Source organism: Scophthalmus maximus, chromosome 8 (assembly GCF_022379125.1).
Source record: "Scophthalmus maximus strain ysfricsl-2021 chromosome 8, ASM2237912v1, whole genome shotgun sequence".
Lineage (NCBI taxonomy): Eukaryota > Metazoa > Chordata > Actinopteri > Pleuronectiformes > Scophthalmidae > Scophthalmus > Scophthalmus maximus.
The window spans coordinates 7,933,698-7,959,672 of record NC_061522.1 but is presented as its reverse complement, the minus strand read 5'-3'; the positions used below and the strand labels follow the sequence as shown (position 1 = coordinate 7,959,672).

The 25,975-nt window shown below is 43.2% G+C and overlaps 1 protein-coding gene across 11 annotated transcripts in view; it reads right to left on the bottom strand.

Moving 5' to 3' along the window:
• Positions 1–25,975, bottom strand: part of inpp4b (inositol polyphosphate-4-phosphatase type II B) — a 173,685-nt gene that overhangs the window by 62,713 nt on the left and 84,997 nt on the right. For 8 of the 11 annotated variants that reach the window (XM_035636274.2, XM_035636275.2, XM_047333645.1 and 5 more), the window contains one exon: positions 7,707–7,786. In XM_035636274.2, the coding sequence (XP_035492167.2) occupies positions 7,707–7,786 (80 nt within the window). Of the gene's footprint in view, positions 1–7,706; positions 7,787–11,207; positions 11,610–15,615; positions 15,793–25,975 lie in introns of those variants that run through there. The other 3 variants (XM_047333643.1, XM_047333642.1, XM_047333644.1) reach the window with 3 other exon arrangements.

Here is a 25,975-nt window from a genome sequence, read left to right as displayed (position 1 = left end):
GGCTGGTATTTGAGGCACCTTGTCAATGGAAAATGTCCTCCCCCCCCGCCATTTTTCTCTCCAAGTTACATTTTGATGCCAGGGTACAGCATTGGCCATATTAGTTATTTTCATATTCAGCCCATGAGCCCTAATGCCTGGGGGATCTCACAGATTATGCAGAGGAACTGTGCAGAAACGGAGCATTTTTAGTGTCGAAGGAGGAAAATGAGGGGGGCCATATGTGCATTTATTTCAGCTCAACACAGGGCTTGTTCTCCCTCTTTGACATACAGTACACAAGTGGTGTGTGGTTGTGTTTGTTAGGATTACAGTGTACTGTACTGTATACTGTACAATTTGTGCAGCAATTCTGTGTGGACGTACTTATGTAATGTATGTGTGCGTGGTTAACTTTGTGTGTGCATTTCATGCATTTTTACACACACACACACACACACAGACACACAGACACACAGACACACACACACACACACACACACACACACACACACACACACACACACACACACACACACACACACACACACACACACACACACACACACACACACACACACACACACACACACACACACGTTTCCGACATCCCCCTCCATGTGCTAACTACAGATAAAATGTTTCCCAACAGCCGTACACTCAAATGTTGTGGCCTTAAGTGTCCTTTTAGTCTCCCCCGCCCATCAGTACATATGTTCCTCTGTTCACTGCTACACCGATAAAACGCAAAGGGACCATAAATAAAGACATTTATATGTTTAATAATAATCCTCCTTATTTCGTTTAAATTTTTTTCCCCCCAGACTAAATATTCCTCATGTTCAAATGAGCCGCTAATGACTTTGCAGTGAGAAATGGCGACATGTGTGAGTGTGTGTGACTGCCACAAGGGAGAGAAGAAGAATCACTCCTCTGAGTAGTGTAATTAGTGATTCTGCTTTACATTTGGAGCACACGCAGACATGAACTCTCAGAAGTTCATATTTAAATACTGTCAGGCCTTTTTGTGACATGTAATTTTTCAAGATGGAGATCACTAATTTAGAATTCCACTGGGCGATGAGAAAAAACATCAAATTAACACAATCATTATTTTTATTACGCAATGCAATCATTTTGAAAAATGAACACGTTTAAAAACCTTAACCATAACCTCAACCTTACACTAACTCGCCCTGACCAACTGGCTGTGTGATAAATGTACACACACGGCGCTTCTCCAGATAGTTGTTGATCTTTAGGCTTTCAGGTCAGGCTCAGATAAGATCAGTGTACTGGAGAATTGTCTCTCTGTGAATAACTTTAAAAAACTGGGGGAATAGTATAAAAATAATATTATGATGAAGGCAGGCTAAGCTTTCACTGGTGGAATAGTAAAGAGAGGCTCTATCCAATGGGAATGGATGAATAAGCCATGAAACCAGGCAGCAGAGGCACTGGTCTGTGATAATGTAGCCTTGCCATGGTAAATCTCTGCCATAGTGTGATGGACACACACACGCACACACACAACACAAGCATACAAATTCATATCAAAATCGCATCTCAAACTGTGCTGTAGAAGTGGGTCATAGAGTGCCTCTCCTACTGAGAGTGAAAGTTTTATAGATAACAAGAGGAGCGAGAGGGAACTACAGTGTGAGAGGACCGAGGGCGCAAGAGAATGAGTGCAGGGGACGAGGGCCGGAAATAGCAAAAATTAAAACTGGAGAGTGAGCCACTAATTTGAAAACCACATACTTATACTCTCTTCTCTTTATTGATACATCAGCAAACTTTTCTTTATATGATGTATGCACATTTTCACATCACCTGTCTCCCACTTATACACCATCATTTACTGCTGTGGTTAGGTTAAGGAGTCTCCCTTCCCTTTTTTAATAGTAATTTTTTCTCCCACGTGTACACAAACATGCATTATTGAGACACCTCTGTGGCACTGACATCATATCTGCCCCTTTAGCACATGGGTAATGTTGCTCTTCCCGGTTCCCCATTGAAACCCAGCTAGATTCAGACGTGTGCGTGTCTGCAGAGCAAGGCAACGTCTATACTGCAGGGAGAAACGGGTACGACACAACGTCTCACATCGGAGTTTGCAGAGAGAGGCAGGATAAAAACCTGCAAAATCTATGCAAATTATTTCAAATCAAATGCAACAAAATCCAGAACAAATGACACTTGATGAATTAACCAAAGGAAATTAACTCACCATTTAATTCACTTTTTGTACGGCTATCAGTGGCTGTAACATTCGAACACCAACCCTAAGACCATTAGTCAGTATATGCGGCTACAGTAAATAATACAGATCATGTACTGTACAGTATGTATCCCCACTATGTTTGAAACCAGGAGACTATTAAGAGCCTGGTATGTAATCATGATTAGTTATTTCATTGCATGTGGCGCATTATTCAGCCAAGATATGGGGGCATTTCTAAGGTGCAGCAGCTCCTTCATTCTGTGTGAGTGATGGTCATGGGGGTATCGGCAAGGAGTCCAAGTCCATATAACATATAACCAGAGAGATTTACTACGAGCTCTCTGCAGGTACCAGGGAAAAGCAGTATGGAGGTCACTGTTCACAGGCCTATATCTTGACAGCATATTTAGGGTTAACAGTGATTGCAGAAATCAAAGCTATGGCTTTTCCTTTTTCCTTTTTCTTTCCAGGATTAAGGACTGAAAATAATTATTTCCAATGGAAAAGGGGTTTGTTCATTGTGACAGCGCCACGGATAATACCAGTTCCGCTCAGCTCTATTGAACTCTTCAGCATCTTTCAGGTCATTGTTTTGGTTTTGCCACTTGACCGTTTTGGTTAATGTTCACTGTTCTTGACAAGCTGGATTTCAGCAACAGCAGGCAGCTGATAGACCAACTGTACACTCCGATCACCAACCAGCAGGCACTATTCGTAACTAATGTACTAATGTAGTCTTGCAGTCCTTGTGAGTTCATACTAAGCGACAGGGGTTCACACACTACACAAACTTTCACCAGGAGAAACCCCCGACTAGTGTGTCTGGGTTCCAAACTACATTCGGTCATGACCACTACGCCACCCCTTCTCTTTCTCTACTCGGTTGTGGTAGTCTTGCCAAAGTCGTTCCAGAATTATTTGACGAGTGGGAAAATCAGGGCTAAAAAATAGCACAGTGTGAAAAAGACATAAGTGATGACCAAAGAGAAGCCAATAGCTGCTAAAGTCAGATATTCTTCTCAGTATATGGTGGAGACCATAACGGAAATAAAAGTGTAAACATTGTACTTCCATTCAAAGAAATTAGAATGCTGCTCAATATCTCATGGAAGCATAAAACAACGAAACTCCATAACTGTAAATAGTGATACTATGTTGATATTGTGTTTACAGTTTGTGGTAGCGCTTAAGCACCTTAAAAGAAACCTCTAACAGAGGTATAGCCCCAGGCAAGACAATACTGAGGACACGCTGCCCCGACACTATTACATCAAAACACAAATAGCATTGTAGCCATGCATACAGATGCACTATCTCAGACCAGCAGTCAGATTATACAGCGACCACACTGCCAACCGATTTCCTTTTAGATGACTTCAGTTTTAAGGACTTTTCCTCTCAATCAGAACACAAACAGCGATAAATTCCTGCTATTCAGCTTCCAGCTTCCAATCTTGATTGAATTCACTCCCATCTTTACTCACAGATTCACAGAGCGACAGCACCCTTTAAATAACAGATTCAAACTGTAGTTTTTGTGGGTGTTTCCCCCACCCAGACATATTTTATAGGTGGATTACAGGTAACCATCAGGCAAACCCGGACTGAATCCGTACCTTGACCAAACATATAATGGATAATTCCCTTTAAATGAGATGTCTGTCCTTTGATTATGAAAGGTCCAGAGATCAAAGAAGCAACTCAATCCTCCAACTAGTATTTTTTTGTGTTGTTGTAAGGTTGTTTTATTTGGGCATGTGTGCCTGCACTGAGTCTGTCTGAAAGCCGGAGAGTGTCTGGATCACCTCAGTGCGCTTTCTGGTGGTCTGAGAGCTGCAGGAAGGTGAAAAATCCTCATCATCATTTCAATAGCTTCTAGTGCCAACAAAAGAAACAGATCTTCACAAGGACTGAGTCTATATTCCCACCACTCCCAACCATTCAAAACAACACTGTCATGAACCCTAAAAAAAAGTGACCCAAATCCAACCGGTCGGGCCTTACAGGAAACAAAAACAAACCGTGACAAACATCCTAACCAGCCTCACATGAAAGTGGGCATGGGACCAGAGAGAGGGGCTGAAATGCAGTGTGAATTCTTGAGAATGAGGGGTAAGCTTTGAGGTGGACAGCCATATCGCAGAGTGAACTTTACTGAGGGGCCAACATAAACGCAAAAGTCACATACTGGAGACACACGCACACTGGTCAAATACCAATTTCCTCTCTACATATGCTCAGCACCACTATAAATCTAGAGCTTATGAAGAGAAGTTGGTCAAAGTCATATTGGTTTTGAGATTCACTGAGGGGAATCAATCCTTGCCTCATGGAGACAAAGTAGTCCCACTTTCCCTCCGCTGAGCGAAGTCAACTCAAATTAACTGACTGAGCGGGGATTAGAACACCGTATTGAAATGAAGCATCTGTTCCTCGGAGGGCTGAATGAGATGTAGCCCCGTCCGCGTCAGTGCCGCAGAAACCATGCGGCTGTGGCCTGAAGAATGAATATGAACTGTGAATAATAGGCTCATCCACAGGTCAAGGAGCCCGGAATGAATCATACATGCTCATGAAAAAAGACTCATCTTTGAAATGTTTTCTCACTGGATGAACCAACAAGCAAACAGCATATCGAATCGAGAGAGTCTCCTCCTCTGTGTCAGTGTGTGTTAGGTATGCATCGGCGACTGTCCGTGTAACACATTCGAGCTCCAACAGCACACCGGCTACAGCTCCTCAGGCCAAGTGTGTGTGAGTTCATACAAAGATTATGAACATGTTGCCTGTCATTACTTAGCAAGGTACAGGTGGTCCCCTGAGATTCTTTCAAACTACATTTAAATACAAACCAATGCTTGGACAGTCATTCTTTGTAAAATAGCATCATAATGTTGTCTAGAAAATAGCGTGCTGGACTTTTGTTAGATGTTTTTTAAATAATGATTATATTGTGATAACAGCTAAAGCAGACTGTCCAGACTTTTTGGTCAACTCCTATTCATTCCTTTTTTCATTTGAATATTTCATAGGTATAAGAGGTAAGATAAACCTGTAATGCTGTGAGAAGAAAAAAAGAAAACAAAGGGTTAATAGATATATATATATATATATATATATAGATATATATAATTCCGGTGTAGAAACATGTTTTCCTTTTTTTTCTTTACAACCCAGTCCCCAGTGTTGGATGCCCTAAAGAATATAGAGCTTCAGCAATAGTGGTAAAGATAACAAAAACATCTGAATATTGAGGGGGACTGTTGAAAATTGTTTCCCTCTTATTAAAAAGCATTGTGGCAGCACTTTAAATATCATGGGAGGGCTTTGTGGTATCTGCAGGAATAACAAATTTGCCACCGAACAACACAAACAACCAGAAACACACAGTGCAGTGGGACTAGAGGGGAGTGAAATGACAAAGCTGTGATAGTCAACAGCCAGAAAAACACCTTCACAAAAGTGTTCATGCACATACACAAATGGGAGGAGGGTGTGTCTGTAAGCTCTATTCTCACTTCAGCATGTAGTCAATCGCGCAAGATATAATTATACCCAGTGACCTGGGATCACCAACGGGAAATGAAAAGCATAACAGAAGAGAGCAAAAATGAAGGAAATCAGAGAGAGGACTGCCAAAGCAGCATATTTTCACACAGGTATGAGTGTGAAGGGAAAGGGAAACCACTCCGACTGCACAAACAATTTCCCTCTCAACAGTTTACAGGTGAAAGAAGAATATCCTGACCATGGAATATCATGCACTACTCGCATACAAAGTCATAAGGCGTTTATTCTGACTGGCAGAGGGAATTTCAAAAGCTTAAGCCACAGACACGGGGAAGAGCCACAGACCAAACCAAGAACAAATACACACGTCCATGCAGTATTTCCATTTAAAAGATGGCCTGCGATCCAGCAGATGAAATCTAGTCCCTGGTCCCCATGGTAAACTGTCACGCCCCTTCATGTATCCACCGCAGACCTTCAGCTTTTCAGTGAAGACTGCGATATGTGGATTCTGTCCCCGTGACAAGACTTTACCTTTGGGCAACATTCTACCTTTTGTCCCCAGTGGCCACGTGATGCCTCTTGTTCCAGTCGGACACACTCATCACCTGTGACTACCTGACAGACCCGAGCATAATGTCTTCCGTTCAGGTGGAGGTTTTTGTGACCAAACAAAAAAACAGAAGAAAAGGAAAATACCCCAGTGGGACAAAAGACAATAGAGCAAAGACTTAAGACCTTTTTGGTGTTATCTCTGCATACATGGCAACATACGAGGGTGAATGAGAGAGACATTGTAAAGCACTTTGGATTAAAGAGCAACCTGTTAATCTTTTATCTGATGACCTGTTTCACCTCCGAGCACATCTGACATCAACAATGGGTGCACCGCACCTTTAACCACACTCAACAACGATGTCACAGCGTCCTGCAGTGCACCTGTGCATCACTGCTGCATGGCGAGAAGTTCAACCACTGGAGGTCAACGCACGGTGAAAGATGTGCAACAATTAGCAGACATTAAAGTTCGCCCCTGTTGCCGGGTGTTAAATCACTAAACCTAACAGAAAAACACCATCTCGTGACTTTCAAACCTTGGTAGCCATTAATCTTTGTATAGAATTTCATTGTACTTCTTAGAAACCTTGTCAAGCACTTCATAAGAGGTAAACATCATTTATCATGTTCAGGAAAACGACTTATCTGTTGTTTGTGACGTGTTGATGTGTCCTCTAAAAGGTGTCCTTGTAGCAATATTGCAAAAATTGCAAAATGATTGTCCTGTCTTTTTTAAAGATTCTTTTGGGGGGATTTTTCAAGCCTTTACTGACAGGACAGTTCAGTGTGAAATGGGGCAGAGTGGGAAAGACACGGACCCAGGGCCGCTGCAGGAGGACACAACAATCCGGACCTCTTAATGGACTTTTGAGGCAGTTTTATTTTTATTTTATTTTTAAATATAACTTTTTCTCTCCTGGTTGCTGGATTTTAATCATGCAGTTACCTGATTTTAGCACATCTGCTTGCAGAGCAAACATATTTTTTACCACCTCATGATTTTGACATAATAATGTCTTTGAAAAATTAAATCCAACACCCTCCGCCCCCACTTAAACAAGACAGGTGTTCCTTTTCATTTGTTTCATTTAACCGCTGTCAGTAAAGACGCTTATTCCCACCCCAATCTCTCAAAAAAGAAAAAAGAAAAAAAAAAGAGGTAGCAGATCACAGTAGTATTCCCCCACGCCAACACAACATCCTTGATACAAACAACCCTGGCAGCTACTGCAACAACCCTGAAACTGCTGTTGCAACATCTGTGGATTGGTCTCTTTTCCCAGCTCATCTCAGTTTGACGCTTAAGTTGCTCTGTCAGTTTCTTGTGTGAAGAGAGGTAGTCTTTGGACTCTAAAGTCGGATTCTTTTTTTTTGTTAGCCTGAAGGAACGTGGAGAGCAGTGGATCGACAAAGACAGAAACAACACACTTACCTAAGACTCAAGGTCAGTCGTTCATCTTTAGCCCTCAGCAGATCACCTACTGAAAATGTGGCACTACCCAGGAAGTTGCTCTGTAGAACCGGAGAGAAGACAAAAGTATTTCAGCGCCAAGAATAAAACAAGAGAGGGAGACAACTCGATTAGTCTTTTACTTCTTTTGATCATAATGTGTCAAAAATCACATTAAGCCCTGTGATCTAAAAAAGAAAAAGAAATGTGTTCCCTTGTTGACACAAAACATGCGGACATGTAATCTACTCCCCCTTCCTACCACTTTCAACCTCATTCTCCCCTTTCTCCCTCCACTGACACAACATGTGTTTGCTGCAGGCGTGATGTGAACAGGGGGTGTCGGCGCACCAGAACTGGGTCACGGAGAGAGAGGTAGGGGACGAGCCCGTCAGTAAAGAAGAGAGATGATCCGCATTCGTGGAACGAACACACACACACACACACACACACACACACACACACACACACACACACACACACACACACACACACACACACACACACACACACACACACACACACACACACACACACACACACACACACACACACACACACACACACACACACACACACACACAGAGAGAGAGAGACAAGTGCTGCACCTGCAAGTAACATCATCAACATGCTAGCTTGTAACTGGAGGAGGAGAGGGGGGGTTAAGAACGTGCCAAGGTCACAGGCTCTTCCACAAAGAGCTAAAACAAAATGCAGGTAATTAACAACAGGTACAAAGGGGATTCCACGTATTTCATCCTACGGGGTGAACAAAAAGATCTTAATTAAAGGATCTGCAGCTTGTTCTTTGAGATACTGAGGTGCTTTGGTATATTTTCTTTACTCCTTTCCAACAACAAGCCAGCCTTTGAAAATGGGATGCAACGGCAATGTCGGCCCACCAAATCGGTAGATGTGCCTCATTCCTCAATATATATTGAATATATTCCTTTCAATTGATCCAAAACGTTTGTCAATAAAATGTATTCTAACTTATGTGACAAAGCAATCCAGAAATTCCTACCTACATATTTGAACTTCTGAAATCAAAAGTTTGAAATTAAAATCATCTAATTTGCTTAATTGTTTCAGCTCCAGTCATGACATGACAAATCCTCCATTACAAACTTCACCAGCAACTCGTGTTTAGTGTCAAAGCAGTCCCCGACCTTGTGCCACCTTACATCATCAATAATTCTATGGCGTTCCACACTGTGACGTACAGTATCCAAACAGGATCAGTATCTTCAGAGTTGTGATGTCTGTGTTGGTGCATCTCTGCAGTGAAATACTGTAGAAAAGCACGAGAGAGGACATGTAACAGTGTCATAGAGCTGGGGTCATATGGCAGCTGTGGTTAAGTGGCCGTGACGGATGAGAGCAAGCACCCTGACACATAGGTCTCATGACTGTTGCAATCCCTATTATAAAGGTAATGAGAGACGGGACTTTTGGCTTTGTAAGATTCCATTTGGTCTCTGGCTGAAAATATTTTTTGCATTGCTGTTTTGGGGTTAGTTATTCTGACAGTCTCGTGGGTTTCTTTTCCTCAATTGTTTGGCTTTCTGGCTACACTTCAAGCTTTAATCTTGCTTCCTCCCTCTTGCCACCCATGCACTCACTTTTCTCCCCCCCTCCCCCTTTTTTTTTTTGGGTCTCTTTGCAGTCTTCTGTAGACAAGAAAAGGCCATCCTGTCTACTGACCTTTTCTCTCAATCATTTTCTCCCTGCTACCCCATACGAATCCCTTTATGCTTATGGCAAAACACTACCCCAAACACGTTCCCTTGTCCCAGCCAACTCACAAGTAGGCAAACACTGAGAGACACACACAGAAAAAAAAAGAGGAAGAGACTAAAACACAAGGTCATTCAACAGTGCTATGAAAAAAAAAACATTACAAGATATAATACTGAAAAATGGTGGAAACCTCAAAAACCACAAACCCAATAACTATATTCAGTGCCATGTCCTTAAGAATTAAACAGAGCCAGGGTACCCAGTGGGCAGCACTTTATATGCACAACGTCATATTCTTCGGCACCGATGTATTATGGCCAATCCCAGTTTGCCCTGATAACCCCACATCACAAGGCACAGAAGGGCATTACACACCGTGGAGGAACGTTATATCCCTATGTAGCCATTACTTGCGAGCCGGTACAGAACGCCTGGTAAATGGTCTTAAAAATCCATTCCTTAGCATCTTTTTATGGCCCCGCACGATGAAGGCTCTAAAAGTAATGAAGCTCTGGAGACCGTCGTGTTACGCAAGATCAAAGTGGCTCTACCACAGAAAATGAGAGAAAGATGGAGGCAAGAGGAGGAGTAGAGTGAGAAAAGAAGATAAATGATGCTCTTCCAGGATCATGGAGGATTGATTATGATGGTCTCGCTCTGTTCCCTTCTCACATGCACTGGCTCACTCTTTTTTTCTATCCATCTTTCCGCCTGCTCTCACTCATTCCCTTGACTGGTTCCACTGGCCGTGCCCGTCACGAGCTACGAGAGAGAAACTTTTGATCCACGATCCCCCTTGATAGTTAAAAAAAAAAAAGTGAGTTTCTCGCTGGCAAGATGATTTTACAATATATGAAATATGAATATCCATTGCGGGACCAAAAATGAAAGGCACACACAGGGCCGTCGTACTGTACATCTGCAGGCAGCTCGTCTGTGGACCTTTGAAGGCCACAGTGTCTGCCCATCACTTGGCAGAGGTAAATGGTCCAACTCAAGCTGTAGATCTATTGATTTTCTCCATGCCCTGGGTGACAGAGTGACACACACACACACCAACTCTCTCAATCATTCTGTCTCTCCCTATCTGTCTCACACACACACACACACACACACACACACACACACACACACACACACACACACACACACACACACACACACACACACACACACACACACACACACACACACACACACACACACAGAGAGAGAGAGAGAGAGAGAGAGAGAGAGAGAGAGAGAGAGAGAGAGAGAGAGAGAGAGAGAGAGAGAGAGAGAGAGAGAGAGAGAGAGAGAGAGAGAGAGAGAGAGAGAGAGAGAGAGAGAGAGAGAGAGAGAGACAGACAGACAGAGACTGCAGAGAATACCTGGAGGAGAGGACATTCATTCAGATGCTTTGCCAACAAATGACATTTGATATAAATGGCAGCAGTGACAGTTTTGGCACACGCTGAATAATATGCATCTGGCACACATTTATGAATATGAGCATATTCATAGCAGGAAAGTCAGCAGTGTCTGCGTGGATAATATGCTGCTCCTCCACTACAAACAGGACTTTACAAATTGGCCTATTTAAGTCATTAGAGATGTCATGACATGCCATTTATGCTAACATGCAAATGTGTGCACTTGGGCAAAGCAAGTTATGGCCACAGTAAGTCAAACAACTGACAGTGACATCACACACGGAACACACACACACACACACACACACGGAACACATTACAGTCCACTTACAGTTATGTCCTAGTCCTAGCAGCAGCAAGCGAGTAAACCAGTGGAGAAAAGAGATATAGGAACACGCAGAGGTCGACAGAAAGCGATACAGACTGAAATAAAGTAGAGAGATAGGAGATGTTGTTTCTTCCTTCTTCCTCTTAATGAGCTCCAGGACTCCAGTCTTCCTACAGATCTTCCCCTCGGTCCTCAGTTAAGAGTAACTCCATGTACATTTGCTCTTTAGAGTGTTGGCAGGCAACACTGGCTCATACATACATTGTAAACACGTGAGGCATACATGCACACACATGTAGACACACACACACACACACACGCACACGCTTACACACCGCAGCCTGCACCGTGACTGAGAACTGGCCAGAGTGAGCTATTGGCGCTACCGTTGTTGCGGCTGTGGATGGCTTGACAGTAAGTGAGACCAGCGAGAGAGAGAGAGAGAGAGAGAGAGAGAGAGAGAGAGAGAGAGAGAGAGAGAGAGAGAGAGAGAGAGAGAGAGAGGAGGAGGAGGAGGGAGCCACAAGAGGGGAGGGAGGAAGTCGACAAATACAAGCAGTTGAGCGAGAGAGGGGAGAAGGAGGAGGAGGGCAGAACAACACAGAAGAGGAAGAGACAAAAAGGAAGGAAGACAGACAATTAAATGGGTAGAGAACCAAGATAGCAACACAGAAAAGGGCGAGAGGGATATAGAAGGATATAAAGGAAGAAAGAGGGAGGTATGGGAGGATGGAGGGGGGGAGACAGAGAGAGGCAGAGACAGAGTTGTGTGTCACTCCTCAGTTGCAGCCTGTGACTCACATGGAGGACAGGAAAAGAAACGCTTGTTATGGCTACGTGAATTAACGTGAAGTGCGATCACACTGTGCAACGTAAATGTCCATAAGAGTGTTTGCATATAACATAAACAATCACTTATCACTAATCAAAAATATCACACTTACTTAATTGAGCATCGCCGTAAGAGGCTTGCTGCCACACACTCAACACACTATTAATTTACCAACACACGCAGGTTCCTCAGGAGAAGAAAAAAAATACAAAAACATTTTTTGGACACCGATACAATCGTAAACAAATCCACAAAGCGTAAAGCGTAGGTTTGAGCTATCTGGTCTTGAACCCTGGATCAAGCAGGGTTTAATTTACCAATGCTGACACGGGGGGGGGGGGGGGGGGGGGGGTGAGTAATTCTGCCAGAACAAAGGACACACTCTGCACTGGCCCTTATCACCCCTCGCAGGTACACAAGCAAACACAATGAGACGCGCCCACAAACACTTGAGGACACATGTACGCGCACATCCACCCTGACACCTTAACATTTGTGAGCACGCACAAATACATGGAGCACCGGAGGTCGCGGTGGCGGGGAGTCAACCTTTTCAATATGGGGAGTGGGGTGTGGGATTAGGGAGTGTAGGTGGAAACACTGGATTCTATAAAGGCTCTTTTACTCTCGTTATTCACGGGAAGCGAAAAAGAGTTTAGGTTTATACCGTTAATTTTTATAACGTTGGAGTCAGATTGTAAATAAAAACGGACGTAGTCACCAGGTCCAAAGAGTGAGGCCGATGTGGAAGTGCCTAAAAACTGTATTCTCTGGAATGACCAGCAGAGTGCAGCTCCACTGGTTGCAAAAATAAGTTTGTTTCTGTAGAAGACTATGAGAATATAAATCTACTTCACAGTAAATTTTTCCAAAGTCATTTTGAAAATTATGGTCCCGTTTGGAGTCAAATAGACGATAAAGCATCATTTGGGGTGTGGACGCCGTGTGGTTGACAGCTAGTACTGTCCAATGGGTGCAGGTTTCAGGTGTAGGTGGACGTGCAGTGGACGAGCCTTCGGTCAGGCCCCGCCCCATGCTCCTGGGTCCTAACTTCTGGTTTCAAGAAAACCAAGAAGGCGCTGGCCGAAAATGTTAAACTCTGTATTTTTAGTTGGTCTCCCCTCTTCGTCTTGTGTTTTATGGTCTTTTTTCTGTGTACTGCCTCTCAATAATTCTTCATACAATAAGAATTTGTTTAAATCTGACATCAAAAAGGAAAGGAACGTTGAATGACGAAATTCATGGAGAATCCTGGATCAAAGATCATTCAAACACATGAATTAAGCATGCTGCATTTGGGCTTTTTTTTTAATGCACTACTTTGAAGTTCAAAATGTTTGACATATTCATACATGGAGCATTCAAACGGAGTTCCTGAAAAGCACACCGAGACAGACAGGGATTGGTCTTACATTCAGCAGGGGAGCTCAGTGAAAATGTGTGAGGCTCCTGGCTGTGAAAGGGAAAAGCCTAAGTCCTACCTAATTCCTGCGTTTTAGCATTTTTTTCAACTAGCACTCGCAGCCGGCTGAACACTATCACAGCTCTACATGCACACACGCATTATTCATGGCCCCCACATAAATCTGTAGGCAGCGTGTTAGTCCATGTAAACATCACAAGACAAATGCCCCCTGGCAGCCGAAGTTCACCTACAGATGGAAACAAGAGGCTCTCACACAACCAGTCACCCCAAAACCCAGAACAGGCACGGAGACAAAAGCAGGCTGTGGTGTTTTCCCCAGGTGAGCTGATGTTCTCCTTCTTTGCCGTCTAACCTCAACATTGTCCTCCCATTCTCCCCGACGTATTCTTTTCATGGTTCTCTACCTTGACCTCGTTCCCCTGCTATTGACCTAAGAAGAGGAGGAAGAAAAAACCCAAGAAAAGTCTGCAGAAAGTCAAAGACTCAGCTCAGAGCTGAGCTCAGACCCGTATGCCCCTCCCCCAACAGCCTACATGAACGAGACGACCAAACAACAGAACTACTGTCCATCACTCTTGGACCAACAAAGAATATTGCCATACTGCCATGGCCTGGAATATAACGCAAAATAGTTTCCTCGGGAAGGTTCAGTAGTTTGGAGCCTTGATTATTTTTATTATGATAATTGTGTGTCATTTTTCGGAGTGTCAGCTCCCCCCAATGGAAGCGTTCGATGATTCATTTTTACAAGAGAAAAGGTTTCACAGATCAACTGTCAACCCCTTGGACTTACAGTATCTATGTCCTATCTATTCAGAACGTCTCTTTTAAAAACAAGTACTGGTAAATAGGAGCATGTTGTAATGAGGGTTGTCTTATTTTTCCGGCCAAATACGGCGGGTTTTGCTCTTGAGAATTTGATGCAGTGTAATCGGTCGTTAAGTCTGCCCTGTGTGGGGAGAGCACAGCAGGCTCAAGGTGCTGTGTACTTCTTGTTCTATTACTCACGCTGGCCCTGAGGCAGTGTGCGCGCTCCAAGCAATGTGAGGCGGCGCAATTACACGGATTTGTATTTAGATACAAAATACTTTGATGTGTTCTCCTTGTGCCTTTTTTGCCATTACAGGCCTTATTAATCATTTGTGCTATTTCTGCCTGCTTTATGAATAACTTTTGAAATGTATCAAAGCCACGAAATGCACCTACTGTAAAACAAAGTCTCAATGTGCAAACATGAAACTGAAACAGGGGAGAGACAAATGCCTTCGGGGTCTGCTTTTGATAAAAAAGAAACCAAAACTTTAATCTTTTTCAACTCGAGTAAGATTACGGAGTGTAAAATCATGGAAGTGGGCTGGTAATTGGCATGGCTTTCCACGAGTTAACGTCTGTGCTCAAATTATTCAGTGAATTATCCTTATCTCACACTGGAGTCAGACAAGTGTAACTTACCATGAGGACACGTGGAGGGTTTAAGAAAAATCCATATCTAAACTCAATTATAAAGTGGACTTTATAAGGATCAACTACAAGGGTTATATTACAGTATACTATGATTAAGTATTATGTCCATTGTTATTATCGATTGCTCATCATTATAATGTCTGTGATGTTAACATTGGAGCCTCGGTGGAGAAGTTGTGTCAATACTAAATACATTTGGTCGTTTAATTAGCCGGCTGTTTGAGGAATACAGAATTATGGGCAACAATGACAAACAAAGTCAATCATTATCCCATCTTTGATAGTGTTGCACTGAATATCAATTCTCCATATTTTGGGGTGTTTGAGATTTTCCATTGACTGAATTTTCCTCTCGACTGTGCTTTTTTTACAGGATATTTTCCGGGTCTGTGACATTTTTCCTTTTAATCAGATAATGTCACAATGCAACCACAAACAATTCAACAACAAACCAAAAAAATCATACATCACACATACACTGTGTTCTGAAGGAGGCAGCTGAATGTGACAGGTACACTGAAACTGGTTCTGTGGTGCAATATCTTCCGCCTCTTAAAAGAAACATGCAAGTGACACACCTTCTGCGCTAAAAACACAGGATCAAAGATGATATTTTTGCATCTGACTCAGAGACTTTACGAGCAATCACAGGAGGCTGGACTTTTTCAACCTGAAAGGTGAATACTCACTGAAAGCAGACTGCTGAGAGACTGTGGTTTCCCCCGGGGGAAACTCCTTTTTAGGATTCCTTCTCGTGCAGTTACTGTAAGTACAGAGAAATCTAAAGAGTCATGTATGATAGATGATGCACAGAGGCAGATAGTTCATTTCCCTCTTTCTTACAAAAGAGCTCACAAAAAAAGGTTCCTGGGCATCTCGGATTCTCTGTCAAAAACGAGAGAAAGACAAACAGCTCACACACATTCTTCAGCTTGTCGATGCTTGCCCCTAACCAAGAAGCCCTTCCAACCACTATTAGTTTTCACACCTCCCTACTTCTATACAGTGCATGCTCTGCCTTACTTAATAACATTTTGGCTACATCCTTTTGGTGCCTGGCCAACCATCAGGCAACGCAGGTTTTCTGAACGAAGCCTCCAAGCACTACAGGGGGCTCCAAGAATGATAAGATGTGCTTGAATACCATAAAATAAGAAAACCAGAGCCCCGTGTCCGTGTTTATCTCACAGGTAGGACGTCTTCGGGTCGGAGAAGAAGAAACTCAAGTTGTCGCAAAAGCAGCTTGCCCTTGGTACACTGGAAGCACCATTCCACCCCCTTTCCCCCCACACAAACTCGGACCATAAACTTTAATAGCTAACCCCACTGCAGACTCGGTGATAAAAATCAAGGCTCCCTTCACTCACAGTCTGTAAACATGACTTAGTAAGCAGGTCCAAAGCCCCGTTGAAATCCCCCATACTGACTCTACCACTACATTTAAATTACAGCGCAGTAAACTTAAAGCGGTTTCGACGGAGTTGCATTTTAATAGACCCCTTTTTTTCTGTCCCTGTTGGCAGATGAGACCAATTCACATGATCATACACTTACAATGTGCAAGAGTTTCTTATCAGCAACTTACTGAGGGCTGCTATCATCTCGACCTGAGAGGAAGCCGTGGTTAACGGCTCCTCCCTCGCTGACTCGGTGGTTCACGTTGAGGCCAGCAAATGCAGCAGCGGAAGGAAAGTTGCATGCAGAGTGGAGAAATTATGCACTTTTATCATTTCACCAGCCACAAAAACAAGTCGCTAAGCAATACATCCTGTTTGTCATATCACCTCTGTCACTGTCACCTTGGGCCTGGCTTGAGTGACTCTTATTCGGTGTCTGGCCTCAAGACAAACAATTCTCAGACAAACAGAGCGCTGAATGGAGCCTGTAATGTGTGCTCATTTCCTTACATACCCATGGAAAGATGACAGGGGAATGTGCAGGTTGCAGTTCCCTTGCCTTTATGTAACAGCAAGAAGCTGCTCGCTCACCCCCAGGCCTGTAAGGCTACAGGCTAACACACACGCGCACGCGCACACGCACACACACACACACACACACACACACACACACACACACACACACACACACACACACACACACACACACACACACACACAGTAATAGTACAATAATATGCTAGCTCATGCCTGAAGTGGTTGATAGCGCTCTTCTGCAGAGAGCGGGGCTATAGGGGCTGTGAAAGTAAACAGCTCGGATCAAACCAACTCTCGGCTCTCTTTGAAGAGTTGGAGACAATTACGGAGATCAATGGTGCAGCCCAGAGGTGGTTAACAGCCTAGACAGGCAGACAGACAGGGATTGATGTCCCGTAGGATCCAGAGAGGCTGCTCCTCAATTATGCCATTGCACAGTCAAATCCGAGGCCTCGCAGAAAACATACATGTTGGAACACAATGAGCTCTTCCCCCCTGCTGAAGCTTTTATCAGAGGATAAGGAGAGCTGCGAGAGCGTGTGACTGTGCTCCTTTGAATGTGTGAAAGTGGCATGTTGCTGTTAGCTATATTTCACATCGGTTATATCATTTTTACAATGGAAAAAAGAAATGTGTCAGGTGTGACTGTGTGTGCACCCACGTGTCCATGTGTGTGTCCGTATTTGTGTGTTAGTGTGTGTGTGTCACTCGGTGCACGAGGTGAGCCACACACTACAGATTAAAAGCTCTAGCAGCGCACTCGCTCACTATTTTTTGTGTAGGAGTTTCAGAACAAGCCCTCTCGCGCCCCCCCCCCCCCCCCCATGGGAGGACACAAAGCTAAGTCTGTACAGAAGCTGCCGTTTCAGACGGCTCGCACCACCTTGCCTTAGTAAATAAAAAGATGCAGGAAAGAGTGGGAGAAGTGCAACAGCCACAAGCTCTTTTTTGTTCCTCGGCTCACCACAGCCATATTAGTTGCCTAAATGACATATTAGCAATTCAATGTGGAACACTGCCAACAAAAGGGACTTTTGAACTAGATATACTGCTTATGTGAAAGTAGAGTTTGTCCTTGGTGACTGTAAGATAGCAGATGAATAGATTTGTGTACACTCATGAATAGAGCATAAGATTATTCCCCCAAAAAAAGAAGAAGAAGAAGAAAAAAGATCAAAACAAATATGTATTTGTATTTTCTGGGGAGGGGGAAAAAAAGGCCTCTTTGAAATTGTTAATGGCTTCCCAACCTCTATGGGTGTGCGGAGGGGAAACGGTGACGGCTGATTTCGGATTACTCCATCTGCGCTAACAGAACGGAACAACAAAGCAGTGACAAGAACCCTTCTGCCCCACGATCATTAACTCTCCAGTCTCCCTGGGTGAGGGGAGGAGGAGAAAAGCAACATTGTTTCCATCAGCTCACTTAGAAGGCAGACTGCTGTACAAGTGGCGATATCCTCTAGTGTTTGCACACACACACTGGCGCTTGGACCGATGGGGAAAGTTATGATTAACTGGCACAGAATGCTGCATTACATCCATCTCAATTGACCAACTGCAGGGTTTTAATTGCGACCGCCCAGCGTGACCATAACGTACTCCGACCTGCTTGTCCAGAGGCTTGCTCATCCACAGTACAGTACAGACCTTAGCATGGCTGGCAAGCACATCAGTCGCTGCAGTTAGCCATGGAAAGTAACCGCCCCTCTCTCCGTCTCTCTCTCTCTCTCACACACACACACACACACACACACACACACACACACACACACACACACACACACACACACACACACACACACACACACACACACACACACACACACACACACACACACACACACACACACACACACACACACACACACACACACACACACACACACACACACACACACCAGCACTTTCCACCAGTGTCTCTCTGAAAGGAAACCATTACACTGCAGAAACCCGCAGGAAGCCAGGCAGAAAGGGGATTTTCTCGAGCACTTTTTTTCTCTTCCCCCCTCTCCCCCTCTCAAAAATGAAGGAAAAAAAACCCAACTTACACTAAGCTACTTTTCCCAGAGAGAGAGAGAAAAAAAAAGGATTAGAGTCAGCCAAGCGTCTAATTCACCTGTGACCCAGTAATTCATTTGGCTGATAATCAGCTGATGCAGGTGACACAAACAATCAACGATATGATGGGTGGAGAGGCGAGGGAGGTTTCTGGGAGGTGAGGGCTTGGCCTGATTGGAGGAGGAGACATTTGATTAAATTCTCAAATGAATAATGCATCGTGGAATTGATCCAGACAAATCCCACCTTGAGGAGATTGGAGTGGGATGATACACGGAAGGTGTTTTGGGGCGAGGGTTCCTGGAAAGGTACTCTTCGGCATCAAGTGGTCACCTGGTGCTTGATATGACAATTTGCCACGCTTCATTTATATGCATATCAGCTGCATGCACACACAAAATATTGTGACTTGCATTCCCAGTGGCTGATTACGTGAGATATAGCCCCAAAAAGATGTTGAATGTATCCATAACCCTTTTCTGTTTGATGGCCACGGGAAAAAACGAGGACAGTTAGTTTGTGATTCCTCCTCATTTATCAAGTTTTTTTTTAAACCTATTTGTTTTTTTTAAACACTTATGCATGTTGTTCTTGTTGCATGTTTGTATGCATACATAGGTAGCACAGTATGTGTAATTGAATATTTTTCTCATAAATTTCTTTTCTTTCAGTGTAACACAATGCCCCACACTAAATACTCTAATTCTCGAATGAACTTAATTAGTTGGCACTAAACTCACTGTCTCCAGTGAGGCTCCCTCGTAATGCATGTATATATAAATAGACCGTCACTTGTGTTAACTTGTGGCTTTGCCCCGCAAAGAAAGGGGCGTCTCCTCGTGGCAACAGCGCCAGACATCTGCTCAGCAGTTTTCATAAGTAATTAGCTTCTCTGCTTAGACTTGGATGGCTGCTTTTAATGAGTGTGCACTATACCAACAACTGTTTTCACGAATGAACGCCTGCGACGAAAACCTAGAGTGCACTTAATTTCCAACAATATTCATTGGCACCACGAGTCACTTTATTTGGAGTGCATGTCAACGCGGTGGAGTGAAAACGATGTGGGGGAAAATAAAGTCATTATCTGGTGCCTTCCTAAATACAGTAAACACGAGTGTGAAGTACTGTCAGCCAATGAAAATGATATCGTTACGGTGAGGAAACACTTTAGAGGTTCAGGCTCTGGAAAGAGCCTGCAATATTTTCAGACACATCCCTCCAGTGTGACATGTTGCTCAGCTAACAGCCGGTCCGTGGGGCTTTTCAGATGGTACGTGAGACATATGGAGTGTTAACCTGACATGGTAAAATGAAGTGCTCAGCTGTCAATAAAAATGCTCCAGAGTGTTTAAACCTTCTATTCTCTCGGGGTCACAGACCATTTATTCCCCACTCAATCGTCACCTGTGTGGCTCCAGCACTTCTACAAGTAATGTATGCTAAAGTTGACAGCATTTCCTTTTCAATGAGAAAAGGCAGGCAGAGCTTTGAGGACAATCTAACGCTATCTGTACAGTACTTGGTGAAGCAGCACTTAAATTCATTACTATATTCAAACGTTTCTGTAGTATGAAAGGCAAATCCCTTTCAGGTTTTGGAGGCTTGCCATAAAATATATCATGCATCCATAATTCTAAAAGCAGCCACAGATTCATTAATGATGAGCTTGGTTTGCAAGTTGTGTGCACAAACAATACAGACTCTACCTCAATAACACCAGTTACACAGTCTCCATCCATGTGGCCTCTACTGATCCGTGCTTCACAATTCCTTTAATATTACTCAACAACTGAAAAAGAAATCCAGGATTGTTTCTGCCAAAGTGAACGTTCCACCAATTATCATACAAGGCAAAAAGGGATGCACGCTCCTTTCTTGTCTGGTGTTCTATCCTCTCCCTTTTGCTTATAATGTGGCATGAAATGCTGAGGCCATTGGCAACAGTAATGGGAACAGTGTTAAAAAACCAAATCAGAGCTTCAATAATCATGTGAATAACTAGTGAGGCTGGGAAAGCAACCCAATTTTGACTGTAGCAAAAATTTGTTGACATTACGCAAATCCATGAAAGAGGATTTCCGAAGACACCCCGTGATGCTTGGCGGCTACTGGGAAGATAACAGAGAGACACTTTCCGGGTTTGGGGAGGCAGCTGGAAGTTCACAGAAGTGCAATTCATCAAATGCACTCTTTGTCGTCTGCTTGGTAAGAATGCTAAAATGCACATGAATGAGCATAATTTATGGCCAGCTGGAATGGGAAGAGTGTGATTGTGGCAAAAGTGGAACTTCTGTGTACAGCATTGCCATTTCATACTCAGTGAAACTACAGCAAGTTTCCCCGGACGAGTGAGGGCATCACATCATAGCTGTCTGCCTAAAGCCAAGCAATTCTCAAGCGCACGCACACACAATTGTTTTCACAAGTTTCTGGTTCAATCAAACACCAGGAAACTCACCCCGTTTGCTACTAAAAGCCCAGGTATAATTAAATTTGATTAACCTCTAACTACAACTAACTGTGAATCCACTACACGTCTCAGCCTGGCATGCAATATATTGTTTTCATAATATGCCCTGAACCCAATGGAAACTTTGAGAAAATTTAAAGAGCAGCGCTTCTCCGTTCTCTCAGTTTCACCACTGTGGTGTCCTTGGGCCCTGAACCACACAAACAGGTCAGACTATAAAACCTATGTGGGCAGTTGTGGCCCAGGAGATAAAGTGGGTCATCCATTCATTGCAAGGGTGGTGGTTCAAATTCTAGGGATAAAGACAGCAAACACAAAGTTGGTCCTGAACGGCATTGTGTTGGGTGAAAAGTGATTTGTCCAAAAGTTTTAGTTCAAAATATGATTCAAAATATATTCAAATGTATGGCGGATGCTGACAAAGACTCATTGATCAGCTTGGCAGTAAAGCAGAGTTATTTCCCTCCAAAGTTTCCGATGCAGCCTTGCCCTTCTAACCAGTCACAGAAGGCCAAAGTCAGGGCCGGGAGCTAAAGATTGTCAATCGATTCGCAAACGTGCTTCTGGTTTACTTTTTTTTTCTTGCGCTGAGGCTTCAAACTTGAATAAGCTGCCGGGAGACATTGCTATTCCTGTATCAGCTGAGACAACGTACAACCTTGATGTCCACAAAATGCATATTGCAGCTTTAAGAAGATAGAAGAGCGTTGTGTCAATGCATTTACCATTTACTCTGGTTTTGCTGGACCACTTCCAAATGTCTAAATGTTTGACTATAAGGAAAAGGGAAAAAAAAAACGTTGACCATCATGTATTAATAACTATTAAAACAAACAATGTACGTTTTATGTTACCTTTTCCGAAAAAATGTTATGAACAAAGGAAGGTGTAAAATATTGATGTTGCAGATTAATAGGAATAAAAATGCTCTGAGATGACAACAGAAAATATCAATCCTAGAGGAGTCTCTAGACACAGCATGCCTTCATTTTGGAGGAGGAAAAAAAACAAGCACGCCAAATTTGATAAGGCAGGGCATGCTGTTATGTATTGATTCACTTTTAAAAAAGTTCTTTGTCGATAAAGTGGACAAGAAAGTAGCATCCATTAGCATGAAATGCAATCCATTAAAGCAGTAGACCTTACACTAGAATGGAGAAAAAAATGTTAAACTATCTTCAATGTTGTAAGTTGCTACGGAAGAAAGAGAGCGTTTGAGTGATTTTAGTATTGATGACTTGAACAGCCGCACTTTTCAACACGTCAGTGACATTGGCTGACATTGCCTCAGTGATGGTGAGGTGAAGCAAAGTGGCCATCAGACAACAGACAGTCCTTATCTGAGGACTGTTACTCTCGTAGGTTATCACTGTTCAGCTGTCCACCCAATCACTACCAAGACCTTTCTTGGATATCTCAGAGATTGGTTCTTGTAAAAGTGTGTGTGTGTGTGTGTGTGTGTGTGTGTGCGTCCTATCTAGATCTCTCCGACTGTCTGCTCTGCCCCCCACCCCCTCTTTTTGGCAGTAAACTCGTGCACTTACAGAAAATTCCCACCACATTGACACTCATCCAGCTAAAAGCAACTGGCTATGCCAAAAATATGTCAAGTCACGGCATTTTACACATCATGATTATTGACAGGGCAGGATTAACCGAGGCCGGGATTCTCCATACTTCAGCAGTTCATAATTGGAGCGACAATTCACCACGGAACGGTGGCTGCTCAAACTGCCTCCTGAGAGGCGGCTAATATCTGCCACACAAACAGTCCTTAAATCAGGTAGACGGCAGCAAAAGAGAATCTGCAACAGTCACAACAACACAAAATTATTGAGTAAGTATTGACTGACAAAAAATTTTCTGTTTATGAGATATTTTAGCATAAAATGTATTAGTAATTTGAACATTTGAATTCAGAGTTCTGTCCGTCAAACACATCAATGTCCATGAAAGTGGATATTTAACTTTTGTAAATTAAGGTTTGCCCAGTGCCCATTGGTACAAAGCACTCGCTCACTGTTTATCAAATTATACTATTTTTACATTTTAAATTCTAAATAACAACACAGGCCTCGTTCGCTTTACATTCAGTGGTCATTTCATTGACCAGAATCTAAATTAGAATGTTTTGGTTTTTTTATTTGCAGCTGTAGATTGGCATAATAAAACTGCAGCAAGTAAGAGATCAGAGCAAGGGAAAATAATATCTAAAGTTTTGAACAGTGGCCTCAATAATTGTGACGATTGAAACTGTTGAGACTGGTCAGGGAGGTGACGATGAAAAAAAATCTAACAGTCATTCCAGAAGTCCCCTGGGGAGATTGGAAGAACCTGCCTGAAAGACGTGCGTCGAGCAGCAATCCATCAATCAGGCTTTTATGGTAGAGTGGCTGGACGGAAGTCACTTTGAGTAAAAGGCAAAAAAAAACTGCTTCGGTTTGACTCGCAGCAAGTAAAGGACTCAGATCAGCAGGGGAAGAAAGAAAAATCACTGGTCTGATAATTTAAAAATTGAACGCTTTGGCCAGAACTCTGAACCCTATTTTGGGCTAACACCACTGCTCATTACCTGGCTAGTAACATGCCTACAGTGAAGCGTGGTGGGGGCAGCATTATGCTATGAGGGGCTTCTCAGCTGCAGGGACAGTGAGAATTGAGGGAAGGATGATACGGAAAGGTCCCTGAGAAAATCAAAAAATGTTCTGAATGTATATGAGTTATTGAGAATAGTTTTATGAGAAAAAATTGCAGTATTCAAAATTAAATCTACAACCCAGGAAAATGTGCAGGTGTATGATATGAAAACACTTAGGATGAAATCTTAAAATGTGGGCATGACATCACAACGTAAAAACAAGGCATCTGAAAGAAATGAACAGCATCGGATTTCTACCCCGAGTCTTCAGTGTAGTCATCCCTGATTTGTACAGAAAGTGAACCGGGAATTATCCAATTTGATTTCAACAAAAAACTGCATGTAGTTTTAACATAGTGGAAAAATGTTCTTCCCGCCAGGGAAATGTTTGAAAATCATATTTGAACTGGTGTGAAAAGTCAAGCAGGGGACCCACTGAAAATCCAACAATACCACATCTTTTTCCACACTTTGGGGCTCCTTTCATACAACCTCTATCCAATTTTCTCAGGCCGTGTGTGTGTGTGTGTGTGTGTGTGTGTGTGTGTGTGTGTGTGTGTGTGTGTGTGTGTGTGTGTGTGTGTGTCAAACTGGCAAGCAATTTGAGATGGAACTTTGATCAGTTCTTTCTCCCTTGCCTTCTGAATAAAAGGTATCTTGCTCTATCCGTTTAGTGCATATGGTGTGTGTGTGTGTGTGTGTGTTTATGTGTTCATCATGCCCCCGGGACGAAATGGCCAATATAGCAACACAGTAAAAAAAACCTTTGCTTGTGTTTTACGTGATTGAATACATTTTATTGCAGCTTTATGGAAATGGCTGGACATGCTCCATTTTCCTGTTTCACTCAGACAGGGTTTTTTGTTTGTCACACCATTGTGCACATCGCAGAAACCAATCAAAATCCCTCACCAAGGCCAGTAATAGGAATGCAAACTGAAAACTGCATTACACGTTCATTCCAGAGTGCATAGAGCAACCGCAGGATAAATGAGGCTGTGATTAGAGAGAAGGGTTCTCACAGAGGCAGCTGTCTTATTCCTTTATACCACGAGAACACTCAGTAATGGGTTTGCACTGACAGCAATCCACGGGTCTGTCATTAGCCGCGCGTCTTCGAACCTCTTCACAGTTGCAAGTGAGCACAAATGTGATGCACCAACACACAAAAATAATCTTATGTGCCGTTTTCACATGCGTTTAGCTTGAGGACCGTTTATGTGGCCTCTCTCAGATGAGCCTTTCTCTGCTTTCTGATGAACTTTTGGGATAATGAACGACAGCTGAGGTTTAATCCATGAGAGTGAAGGAGTTCCCCAAACTCTAAAAGCTGAAACTTTTTACACTATTACCTGCACGTACCTGTTTTTGTTTTGCACCAATGCTCATTTAAACAATGTTCAAGACGAGATCCAGCAGTTACACTTGAATATAATGCTAAAGTGACATAAACAGAGATTCAAAGATTTGGCTAAGCCTATGATAAAAACTGCTTTAAGTGGAGTGAAGCATAGCTCTTTTCAGCCACGGTGAGTATTTCTTGATGAAGTGACTAGAATGAGAGCTGAAAGGTGATTTATTGCCCCTCGGAGCCTTTCAAAGTGCAGTTGCAGGTAAGACATCAGTGACAGAGCAGGACTAGGCTGTCATCCTTTGACAACTAGAGTTCGAGGGGGGGGGGGGGGGGGATCAGTTACACCTGAGAGATATCTAACCCGGTCGTACTCCTTTTCACACCTCCACTCTGACTTATCGTTCTCTCAACCCTGTGCGTGATCTCAAATATTCATGACCACGCAGCCAGTGTCATCTTAGAATATCTAAATGGGAAGCCCCAAGGCAGGGGGAAATCATCCTACTATGAAATTCCCCGGCCCTCTACGAATGTTAAAGCAGTCGTCTGTAAACCGCGCTCCATCGGTTTCCTCCTCCTCAGTGTTTCA